Raw genomic sequence first — 11,388 nt, 5'->3', positions numbered from 1 at the left:
GTTAGATTTTCATCCAACGGCCCACACTTGTTGATCATAAGGATCCCCATAAGAGGATCTAATCCTCCAAAATAACCACCTGAACCAACCGGGCCTAGAATTTGTTATAATATTATAGGTTGTTTAATCATGAAGATTACCTGCAAGTTGATTGATTGTATGTGCTTGTTTTTTCTATAGGGGAATATATGGCGACCGCCAGTTCCTTCTATGACGTAACCAAATACGTACTTTTCTTTATACTTAATCAATTCATATAATTTTCTTGACGACTGTTAATATAGTTAATTTACGATATCTTTTGTAACATAGTTACATATATGCATAACATCTTACCTTCATAATGAATATGATGTTTATAACGGAAACTTACTTTGTTACAGTAACTACAATGTCATCATATGTTATTAACTATAACACTACCATTATTATGTAACGTTGCACAATAAATTTTAAGGGTTCTCATTTAATTTTGTTAAAACAAAGGGTAAAAATGCCCGTGTCTTAAGAAGTATTGTAAATTTCATCTGTCAATATTAATGAAAAAATACTCAAAAAATCAACCTATAGATAAAAATTAATTAATTAATTAATTTAAATAAATAAAACTTTTTTTTTTTTTTAAGATGATAAGATGATGAACTAGCAGCTTCGCTATGACAGTCCGCATTTTCAGAACCAGAAAGACTCACAAATAACAATTGTTAAAGTTAATAGTCAAGTTCAATACTAAAGTTAGGATCAAGAGGTATTCTTTTTCTTTAAAACACTATTTAAGTGTTCTATTTTCTTTTTTTTTATAGCTATGAAAGTGAGTTTTGATGGAAACCATTTGGGAATTCAATTAATATAGCCCGTTAAGGGTAGAAGAGCTACCTAGGTGTCACTGTATGGAAGGATAATCAGACTCTGAGTCACCAAATTGGAATCATACCCTTGTTCACATAGAGGGCTTTTAAAGTCAATACACAATTAAGTCATTAAATAATTTATTAATTAAGGTTATATTTCTTTTCTTATGATGAAAGGTAATTACGTTGAAAAGACAGGAATCATTATCTATCTAAGGTACGTGCAGCACATAAGTCACCCCCTCAAGAAGCAGCCAGGAGGGCAAAGAGAATTGACCCGGGAACCTTCTGTGAAATTCTGTGTGCCTTGTGTAGAAAGTTGGTGAGAACGATTAGTAATTGTTTATGAAGATAAAATAGTGATTAATAACTCTTAATTAATAATTTTACATTATAATAATCTTCTGTTTTTTCTACTATTTTATGCGTAATTTGTCATTACATTGTCACCCACCAATATATAATGATGGATTAGGACTTCATTAGCAAATCAAACCCATAGAGAAAAAGTCTTCAAACCCATTTAAAATTATTCATCAGAAAAGAAAAAGATGATGCAATCTGAGATGAACTTTCAGACCTTGTGGCCATACCTGAATGTAACAAATTCAGCTTTGGATACAAATGAATACACTGAGCAGATGGGGAGCTCTGAATTTTCTTCGATTTTCATGGCATCGGACGAATTTTCAGAAACTTCTTTTCCATTTTCAACCATGTTTTCTGGTGAATTTGAACAGCTTGCAGATTGTGATAATCTCCTGCAAGTCACATCGATGGCGGTAGAGGAATTTCCGATGGAGTTGGGAGGATTCGAGACGAATTATTTGATCGGTGAGATTGAAAATATGTATGCCTCATGTTTGGAAGGCAGTGAGGGAAGCAATACTCTTCCTTCACAGCAAATTTCTGGTGAAAGAAATGATGTGTGGAGTCCAAACCCTTTTGCGACATCTGAGGCATCCTCCATGGATGTGACATCCGTCCAACAATCAATAACCCTGCCGACAGACGAGATGGAAATCAACAACGAAGTGAGAATTCGCCATCTGCTCAAGGCGTTCGGCGAGGCCATGGAGATGGGGCAGAGGGAGCTGGGGGAGGTGATCATGAGATGCCTTGCGGAGAAAGTAAACCCACTTGGTCAATCTCTTGAGCGCCTTGCATTTTACTTATGTAAAGGAGTTGTTGATAATCAGCAGGGAGACTATTTGAAGCAAGAATCCTGCAAGAATTTTGAGGCCGCTTTCAACTTGTTCTACCAAATCTTCCCTTTTGGGAGATTTGCTCACTACGCAGCAAACACCGCGATCCTCGAGGCTGTCCCGGAGGATGTAGAGACGGTTCATGTAGTGGAATTTGATATCGGTGAAGGGGTTCAACTGTCTCAGCTGATTGAGGCTGTGGCAAAGAGAAACAAAACACTTGAAGTGACAGCAATTAAATGGGATGTGGAAGAGAGTGATGAGGTTGCTCCTCCACAGTGGAGATTCGAGGAGACAAAAAGGCAACTCCAACATCATGCAAGGTCTTTCGGGGTAAACTTGAAGGTGGAAGAGATCGAGATCGAGGATTTGGTGAGTGAAATCAAGAAGGCGAACAAGAGAGGTGGGAGGAGAGAATTTCTAGCCTTCAATTCTATGGTAGGGCTTCCTCATATGAGGAGGAGAAGAAGCAGAGGACTTCTCATGGAATTCTTAAGGCTAGCTAAGGATTTGTTAGCCAATTCAGCAAGAGGTATCATAACTTTCGGTGACGGAGATGCTTGTGTGAAAAGGGGAAATGACTCGAGTTTCAACTCCTCCTTTGACGCTAATGTTGTGCACTACAAAGCCTTGTTAGAGTCTATTGAATCGAGCTTCCCGATCCATCTTGGAGAGGCCAGGATTGTGATGGAGTTGATGTTTGTTGCACCGTATGTGTCTTCTCACGCATGGTTCGAGAAATGGAACGAAGCAAGAGAAGGCGGAAATCTTCAGCCCTGGTTTGGGCTGGAGGGTAGGAGAGTGAGCAGGGAAATGTTAATGGAGGCGAAAGAAATTGTGGGAGCAGATAGCTCCTATGGAGTGAGAGGAGGAGAGAATGGGAATGACATGACTTTGGAATGGAATTCAACTCCTTTGGTTAGAGTTGAAACCTGGACAAACAGAAGCTAGCTAGAAATGGACTCTTTTTTTTTTTTTTTTTTTTTTCACTCTTTCTTCAAATTTTAGTACAGCAAATGTTTAGACTACTGGAGGGTTAACATAAGACGTTTTTGAACAGATTCATTACTTTTGATGTTATAAAAAAAGATCAACTAAGTTGGTGGATTATTTGGTATATAAATTTCACTCTACAACCCTCGCAAAACTTACTACCATAGAAGATTTTTATCGAGATCTACCAAGTTCCAACACCTAGGATGTCACTGTGACGGTACCTGAATCAATAACTCACTTCTATTTGCTCAACTTTTTCACATGACCTTGCGTTGTCGGCTTCGGTCCCACCACAGTTGCTCTCCAAGTGCGCGCACGGTGAACTTGCCAAGTTTATCAGTAATACTTAAACCTATGACATGTCTGTATTTTTGGTTGAAAACTGATGGTGCTTGAACTCCAAAAAGGGTGTCTTACACAGCGAGCCCTCCCCTTCACGACTGCACCTGCCCTCTCGTACCGGCAGGTCCCACCCGGGAGGGGTCAACTTCCTCCAAAGTCAGGCATGCCAAGTTAATAACTTGAAGCTTTCAAAAGCGATGACATAACCTAAATTTTACCACTTGTGTCTTGTAACGGTACAGAGAAAGCGAATCGAAAAAATTCAACTGGAAACGAAGGAAAAAGGACATAAAATTGACTGATTGGCAAAATAAACAACCAACATTATAAAGTATAACCAGATGGACCTGGACCTGAAATCGGCAGGAACATAACAAAGTTCGGACAATCGGTGCTACTCTAAAGTCTAGACATATAATTGAGTACATATAAAACTCCGTTTGCTGCTTGTATTAAACTTAAAAGTCAAATGCGAAAGGGTTTGCATCCTAAAGATTGCATTCCAGTTTTGATTGATAAGCTCATCAACCGAAATGCCTACTTGAAGTAAATGGAGATTTGCGGGATATCAATGTCGTTCTCTTCTTCATCTTCGCAAGCCACCACCACATCAAAGTGCTTCCTGTTTGGAGGCAGTTCTGCCTTCGCAATACTCGTAGCCAAGTCCACCATGGTCCTGTCCATGCGCTCCTTGTGCTTCGGGAACATGCTGTTAAAGAGCAGGCAACTTCCATAGGAGATGCTGTACGCGCTTAGGCCCTGGTCTTCGAGCCACTTGAGGAGCTGCTTTAAAGTTGGGTTGTCTCTTATAATCCACCTATCCCATACTGTCCACTTCATATCTTGGTGCTTGATGACTTTAGGAGGAACTGGTTCAGCCATGGAGAACAGAGGAAGGGAGAGATTGGCAAAGGTGTTTCGGTAGTCCTCAACCGTGTGCCCTCCATCCAGAACCTTGTACAGCTCCAAGCAGACAAGGCCAGTTGCCAGAGCAGTAGCTGTTGCAATTGCAGGAATGATTCTTCCTGCAATGAATTTGGCTTTCAGCTTGTCAACTTCACCAATGCCATAGTTCCTTGCCCTCATGTTTGCAAATCCAGCTATCAGGTCCATATGATAGTTTGTGTCATCATCCTGCATCAAAACATATGAAAAGCGCCATATCAGTTGCAGGATTCTGAGGGAAAATGAGAAAGGAAAAAGAAAGTCGCCTCCTGTAAACTTTGAACTTTCACATACGTTTGGCTCTAATTCAAATGGATACGACACCATCATACAACAAGCATTTATCTTATGATATAGCACTCAGCAACAAATCCCTCCCCAATATCAATAACAATGCTTATAAATACACTAAACGCACACCTAACGAGTAACGATCTAACAATGTCAAATTGTAACAGTTGTGTAGCTAATTGCGTATCAATATTTAAGTTGATTTCCTTATTAGGGTGGGCTATAATTAGTTCTGCAAGATTTAACCGTCATGTACTTCAGTACTTCCTACAGAACATGCAGAAGACCTAACAAGTTTGGGAGATGCTAACACCCTTATTCGAAATTTCTTATACATTGCTTATTATCTGCATGTTTCAAAAAATAACTTTATTCTTGCACATGTACCATGGTTGCCCTCAAAGGTAGCTCCAACATTTTACCATACATGGAAGTCACTCTATCTCAGAAGCCGCAAGCCTGAGATGAACAAATAAATACGATGTCTAGAGATAATTTCTACATAATGAGAAAAGGCTTTCAACAAACCTTCTCAAACTGAATCGGGTTCATCTTGAAGCCTGGTGGCAGCCGCTCCTTGCATTTTTCTAACTTCACAACCAACTCATTGATAACCGCAGCATCATCAATCGATGCTGGTAAGACGCTTGTAGATTTTTCGTCAGTCTCAATCTTCACATCTTTCTTAGGCTGAAAATCTGGTACCGTCACTTTGTTAACAGCATCAGCAAACTTTGTACGAGACTTTACCCAATCAGGAATTGGGATGTTAAACGTCTCTGCTCGTAGTATAGATGCTGCCATTAAAAACTGAAGGTGGCTGAGATCATCAACTGAGAACTCCAGCGGGCGAGGAAAACGCTTGGGGGCAGACCAAAATGGTGTCCCACTACTGGTTGTAGCATCCTCAGGAAAAGTATATGTTAACTGCTTCACACGGTTGACAAAGTAGTCCTCGAATCTGTTTCCATTAAGAACAATTGATTAGATACAGGAAAGAATATTATGATTAAATGAAAACTAAAAGAATATTGATAAACAAGAACTGTACTTTAGACGGGCCCAGTTTATGCAATCTTGAAACGTCTCACATCTCTCCTTGTCAAGACATTCAATGACACTTTCCAAGTTGTTCCTGGCCTGAGCATCACCAGCATTCTTCATTGCAGTAGTGTATTCATGCGGATTGGTCAGGTAGGCATTTACTTCAGCTGGCACCTTCTCAAGTAGACCCTCAAACTCAGATCGGGCCCATGTCAAGCAGTGGTCAATGTTGTGAGGGAATGAATGGACAGTACACATGGGTGCTTGCTTTTCAGGTGGGTCCCGCGATGCTCCATAATTTTCAGTCAGGTGAGGAATGACCATCTGCGTGTTGCACTTGGCACCTAGTGTTCCTGATTCCAAAAGGGGCTTCTGGAAATACAAGCATCTCTGATCAATGTAAAGCCTTGCATTCACATTGTCCAGAGCATTGATAACAACATCCAAATTCTCCCAGAAAGTATCATCAAACACATTTTCAGTATCCGGGCTTGCGCGATTCTGCAGTGCTTCAACGTTCAGACTACCATTTATCAACGTAGCAGCAGAGGCAGCTACTGTTGATTTAGCCTGCCCAATGTTCCAATCTCGGAAGAGAAATTGCCTGCTAAGGTTACTCTTCTCAATAACATCATCATCTGTAATTGTTAACTTCCCTTCTTTACCACAAGACACACCCATCAATGCTAAATTCTTTAAAAACTCACATCCTAGTGCACCAGATCCGACAGTGAACACTTTTGCATCCTCCAGCTTTTTCTGGAGCTTGGCTCCGAATACTGAAATTTGTGCATCATATCGGCTGTTCAAAGGCTTCAAATCATTAGGATCCAAGGTCCCTGACGGAAGGGATTCAACTGAATCAAAGTAGAAAAACTGTCCACAAGGCAAGGAAAAACAAGTCTTAAATTATAATGACACAAACGCAAACCTAGCGGACCAGGTAAAGATTCAAAACCAGAAAGCAGTGTTGATCATTCTTGCAAAAAAATTTCAAGTTTGGTTTGAGTAATTACCTGGAAAAGAGGATGGAACTTAGCAGAACAGGCCTTCACAACTTCTTGTCCAACAATACCACCAAACATAGCAGCCATGGGATTTAGCACAGCTCTAGCACCAAATGCAAAATGATGAAGAATCTTGTGGTCAATCTCCTCAAGCTTCCCATCTGCTGAGCTATCATTGATGTTAGTTACCAAAGATATGAATTTTGTAGCATCATCCTCAGATCCAGCAACAGGGAAACGCCCCAACTCTGAGATGAACTTATCTAGTGCCTGAAATGCCAAGTGTAGGAGAGGTGGGCGATCAAACTTGGAGAAGTCAATCAGAAGGAAGTCGCCATGATCCTTAAGTGCTTCTCGCAAAGGCTTAAAGTTCAACACCTTGGGTTGCTTCACCTGTGTGACTATACCCCCTTTCTCATACGCAGCATAATTGGTAGTGTCCTCCTCGATTGTGAATGAGTAGGGTCTTGCATTCTTAACCTTCCTCGGCTTTCCATCATTCAACTCAGTCATTCCATGTACTTCGGTGAACACAACTAAATCCCCATCCTGGAACTCAAGCCTCTCATCATCAACACATGCTACGAGAGCAGGGTTGTCGTTACTAATGGATGCAATTATGCCTGTATGTGGATCCTCACCATCAACGTCAAGAACAGCGAACTCAGGGCCAAAGTCACAAAACACACTGCCAAAAAGGCCTCGTACTTCGGATTTTATAAAAGATATGGGAGGCTTATGATTATGGCAGTAGTCATCGAATTCAATTGCTTTCTCCAGGCTAATATCAGTGAAAACTACAGCCTGCAGAAATTGAAATACAAAGCTAAACACAGTTGCCTACTGAATAATTAAAGCATATAAAACATAACTATACAGAGAAATATAAACACAGCTCCAAAACTTGACAGGAAAATTCACTCGGAATCCAGCTTAATAACAATATCAGTACTTGTTTATCCAAATGCACTTCTTCCCAAAAGTACAAGAAAGTCCGTCTACTACTGTTTGTTAGTAGATAAACACAACTATACAGGAACAAAACCATTCAAACTATACATTGTTAAAAACGAGCAAATAGTCTAAGATACACCTTGTGTTATTAGGCAAGGAGAATATATGATTTCAAGAACATTGATTCACTTGATTTCACCACAATCCTCTAAAATAAAAGTTAGCAAAAAAACTGCCGTAATACAGGAAAACAGAAACACCATTCTGGCTCCAATAATTGGAAAGGCTTTGAACTTCTCAAGAAACATTGACAGAAAGAGAGAGAATACTCAAACATATTCCTCATGTTCATAGGCAAGCAAAACAAATATGATAATCAAGAACACTGATTTCCCTCGATTATAAAAATGTAAATACGAAACTGGATTTAACCACAGACCTGTAAATTAAAAGTTAGCAATATCAAGCCATCGTGCAACAAAAGAAGTAACAAAGAAACGAGGGTCACCTGGAAATCAGAGAGTTTCTCTTTTGTCAATTCAGTTGTTATCGTCGAAATGTGAACAGCGTTGTTTAGTTCTTGTAATTTTTGGACACAGGCAAGGGCCCGATTCTTTCCAACATCATCCTCAGAAAAGAAGAAGTTGCTTGACAAGTCCCACAACTCAACAACTCCATCATCATGTAAGGTCACAGACTTGACACCGGCAAGAACAAGGTTTTTTGCTGCAACAAATATAAATCTCATTACATAAACCACAGAATTACCAATTATTTGTACCACCATAATTTCTATGACAAACGAACTAGGAAGTGATTAGCAAAGTGCTCTCTTCGAGCTCCTTATTATAGGATACAAAACAGTGAATCATTTCACAGTTTTCTCATGCATGATCGGGTTATGCATGTCTAACCTAAAATGGAAAACACAATTCCATAAATAAAGAAATGACATTTATATCTTTCTCTTTATTATTCTCAGTTATTATAAGAACAATTAAATTCCCAATATCATCCAAAAGAACGACGTTTTTCACATACCAATCTCAGCGCCGAGGCCCTGCATTCCAGAGACGAGAATGTTGGAGGCAAAGAGCCGGCGCATGGTCTCCCTGCCATACACCGCCAGCTGCCGGCTGTGGAGATCTTCATCGATATCGTTTGAGCTCCCGTTGCCCAATGCCATGATCGGCAATTCGTCGACGCTGCTACTGTTGTTGTTGTTGTTGTTAAAAGTGGTGGTGTTATTGTTTTCGTTGCTCTTAGAACCGTCCGTAGCCGCAGCTCCGCGAAGCTTCTTGATCGGAGATTCCGTGGCTTCGTTTACTACAACCTCTCCGCCCACTGCTTCTCTCTTTCTAGGAAGCATATAGTGCGATGAACTGCCGAAACACCAAAATCTCATTTTTATCAGTAATCAGTCTCAAATTGCACACTCTAAAACCAAACCCTAACACAATCTCCGATTAATTGCACTATAAATATTATTATATCATTTTAAACTAAAATTAAACCCTAAAATCACAAGATCGATTCAAACGCCTCCGGATTTCAGCTGATTGAATTTATTTCACCGAACAAAAAAACAGCACCAGAAAACAATATCAAAATTTTCCTTCGTATACTTTTCTCAAGAAACAAACAGAAAGTAAACAGCTAAAAAGTGATCTACAATCAATCGATTCGAAAACTGAACACATAGATCGATTCGATGCGATAAAGCGAAAATAAAAGCATGCGGGTGAAGCAAAGAATATACCGAGACGAACTGTGGCGAAGAAGCGACGGGGAGAATTTTTGGAGAGAGAAAAGGAGAGGAGAGGAGAGAGAGAGAGAGAGGAAGCGTCGAGTGCAGGTTTTCGTTAGGGTTTCTTGTTGTTTCAGCTGCAGAGAGATGCGATGGTCCTGAGGTCGCGGTTCATCTCTCTTTGTAGAGACAGAGAGATAGTGAAACAGGTGGGCCGTGAAAGGTGGACTTGGATTGGGGTAAAGGGAAATGATGCCCTTCGGGGTCTGTTTGGGTGCGGGGTTTAGTGTAATCTCATCAGGGATAGTGCTGGGATAATGTCGTACTGTCGTTTTTTCCCTTGTTAACAAACAGATGAATGTAATTGAAATTGCCGGTGTTGGAATTCAATTGAACCGACTGAATGGATTTTGCGTTTACCAATTTGTTTTTGCTTTGTCATTGTTTCTAGGTAATCACGGATAAATATTTTTGTTAAATACTTGACGATATATTGTTGAATTCAACAACTTGGTGTCGGAATTAAGCAAGTCTGATTTTATATTTAACGACAAATCAAACTTATTTCGATGCTTTTGAGGTTTTCGAATTCAAAAATTTAGAGTATTACAAAGTAACTTAAATCTTGACTAGTTAAAAAGATTTTGTGATATTGATATGACACGACATGACATTACACGTTAACTTAATAAGAAACTAACAATAAGCTTCGGTTTTTTTAGATGCTAACGGCCATTGCGCAACTTCGCTAAGTCTACTCGAATTATGCAACACTTAATGATATGGCCCACCTCTGGATGCTTATAAATAATATTCATAGTAATTGCGTACTTTAATTTTCAACTTGTACCAGAACAATAATTCGGGATTTAATCAGCGTATGTTCGGTGTCATTCGTCTATCTGCATTGTTCGTTTTGTACATTTGTTTTTTTGTTTTTTTTCATTTTGTGTTGGACCGTGCTTGTCGTTGATTTTTTTTTTTAAATGGAGTCGCACTGAAGTAGTCGCGCCGACGACTGTTTGGAAACATACTTAACCCGCACCACTATCTGCTTGAACCCACATCGCGTCACCACCTCAATCCGCAGCCACACCTGGATCCATCTCCGCAGCACCGCATTTGACTACTGCAACCATTGAACCACCATCCGCTGCTGCACACCCCGCCTGTAATTCCTTCTGCACCAGAGACGAGATCCATCGAACCCACCACACCGCATCACACCTGTCTTGTCCTTTGCGATCTGACTTGATGAATCACCACGACATGTTTGAAACCACACCCGCACCCAATCTGCATCACACCTGCACCCTCTTATCTGACTTGCCCCCACCAATGAAAAAAGAACAAGGAACAAAGATACGAAAAAAGGACGCAGAGAAAAGAAAAAGAAAGTTAAAAATAAAAGAACTTGAGTGTTTACAAACCAAAGGAACAAAAAAAATTTGGTAAATCCTTTCCGTAGAAAGGAACAAAATTTTTTTTTTTTTTTTTTGAAAACGAAAGGAACAAAATTTTATTCTAACAACAATTTACAAACCAAGGGCCCGTATAAACATAAACAAAACAAACAGGGGTCATCCAAGTTAACCTAAAAGCGCCCAAATAAGGGCCCAAAGGTAGACATAGAACAAAAGAAAATTCTAAACACCTTCTACCACCACCGTTGTGTACATAGTAAAAAAAATTGGATCGTTTGTTTGTTTGGTATTACTGTTGGGATATGGAAAATGAAAATCTTGTCCTCTTAGTGATGGGATCCATACTTCCAACATCTGTCTGCTGAAAACGGGATTTATCTACATTAGGGTCTGTCCATATTCTATATGGATCTATATCTATTTGCTATCTGTCTGAATTTGCCTATCGTTCGTGTAGCGGAGCCTACTTGTATGTCCGTGTAGTAAAGCCTGCATGTATGTCCGACTAACGGAGCCTGTATCCACATCTACTTGTTAGCAAACTCATGTTGTTTACCACTATGAATTTGAAGGTAGTACTAG

At 39.8% G+C, this 11,388-nt stretch overlaps 2 protein-coding genes across 2 annotated transcripts; one reads left to right on the top strand and one right to left on the bottom strand.

Moving 5' to 3' along the window:
- The first annotated feature begins 1,315 nt into the window (after positions 1-1,315).
- On the top strand, positions 1,316-3,163 carry LOC137744247 (protein NODULATION SIGNALING PATHWAY 2-like). Its single transcript, XM_068484109.2, has one exon. It carries the CDS (start codon positions 1,403-1,405, stop codon positions 3,005-3,007), a length of 1,605 nt encoding a protein of 534 aa, XP_068340210.2. The 5' UTR covers positions 1,316-1,402; the 3' UTR covers positions 3,008-3,163.
- A 498-nt stretch (positions 3,164-3,661) lies between these two features.
- LOC137744121 (ubiquitin-activating enzyme E1 2) lies at positions 3,662-9,716 on the bottom strand. Its single transcript, XM_068483985.2, has 7 exons — positions 9,395-9,716; positions 8,677-9,017; positions 8,144-8,361; positions 6,691-7,485; positions 5,682-6,550; positions 5,159-5,591; positions 3,662-4,528 (listed from the first exon to the last, which is right to left on the bottom strand). The coding sequence occupies exons 2-7, from the start codon at positions 9,002-9,004 to the stop codon at positions 3,932-3,934; spliced, it is 3,240 nt and encodes a 1,079-aa protein (XP_068340086.2). The 5' UTR covers positions 9,005-9,017; positions 9,395-9,716; the 3' UTR covers positions 3,662-3,931.
- Between the last annotated feature and the right edge of the window lie 1,672 nt (positions 9,717-11,388).

This window comes from Pyrus communis, chromosome 12, assembly GCF_041283825.1.
Source record: "Pyrus communis isolate YQ-2024b chromosome 12, ASM4128382v1, whole genome shotgun sequence".
In the NCBI taxonomy this organism is placed as follows: domain Eukaryota; kingdom Viridiplantae; phylum Streptophyta; class Magnoliopsida; order Rosales; family Rosaceae; genus Pyrus; species Pyrus communis.
Note: the sequence above shows the minus strand (reverse complement) of the source record. Positions and strands in the feature narration are given on the sequence as shown.

What these genes read in the sequence shown, in the direction of transcription:
- LOC137744247 (XM_068484109.2), top strand. Translation starts at nt 1,403, where the DNA reads ATGATGCAATCTGAGATGAACTTTCAGACCTTGTGGCCATACCTGAAT.
- LOC137744121 (XM_068483985.2), bottom strand. Translation starts at nt 9,004, where the DNA reads ATGCTTCCTAGAAAGAGAGAAGCAGTGGGCGGAGAGGTTGTAGTAAAC. An exon ending in GGGCCTCGGCGCTGAGATTG is followed by an intron (nt 8,362 to 8,676) that starts GTATGTGAAAAA and finishes TATTTGTTGCAG; the next exon opens with CAAAAAACCTTGTTCTTGCC. An exon ending in ACCCGATTCAGTTTGAGAAG is followed by an intron (nt 4,529 to 5,158) that starts GTTTGTTGAAAG and finishes GTTTTGATGCAG; the next exon opens with GATGATGACACAAACTATCA.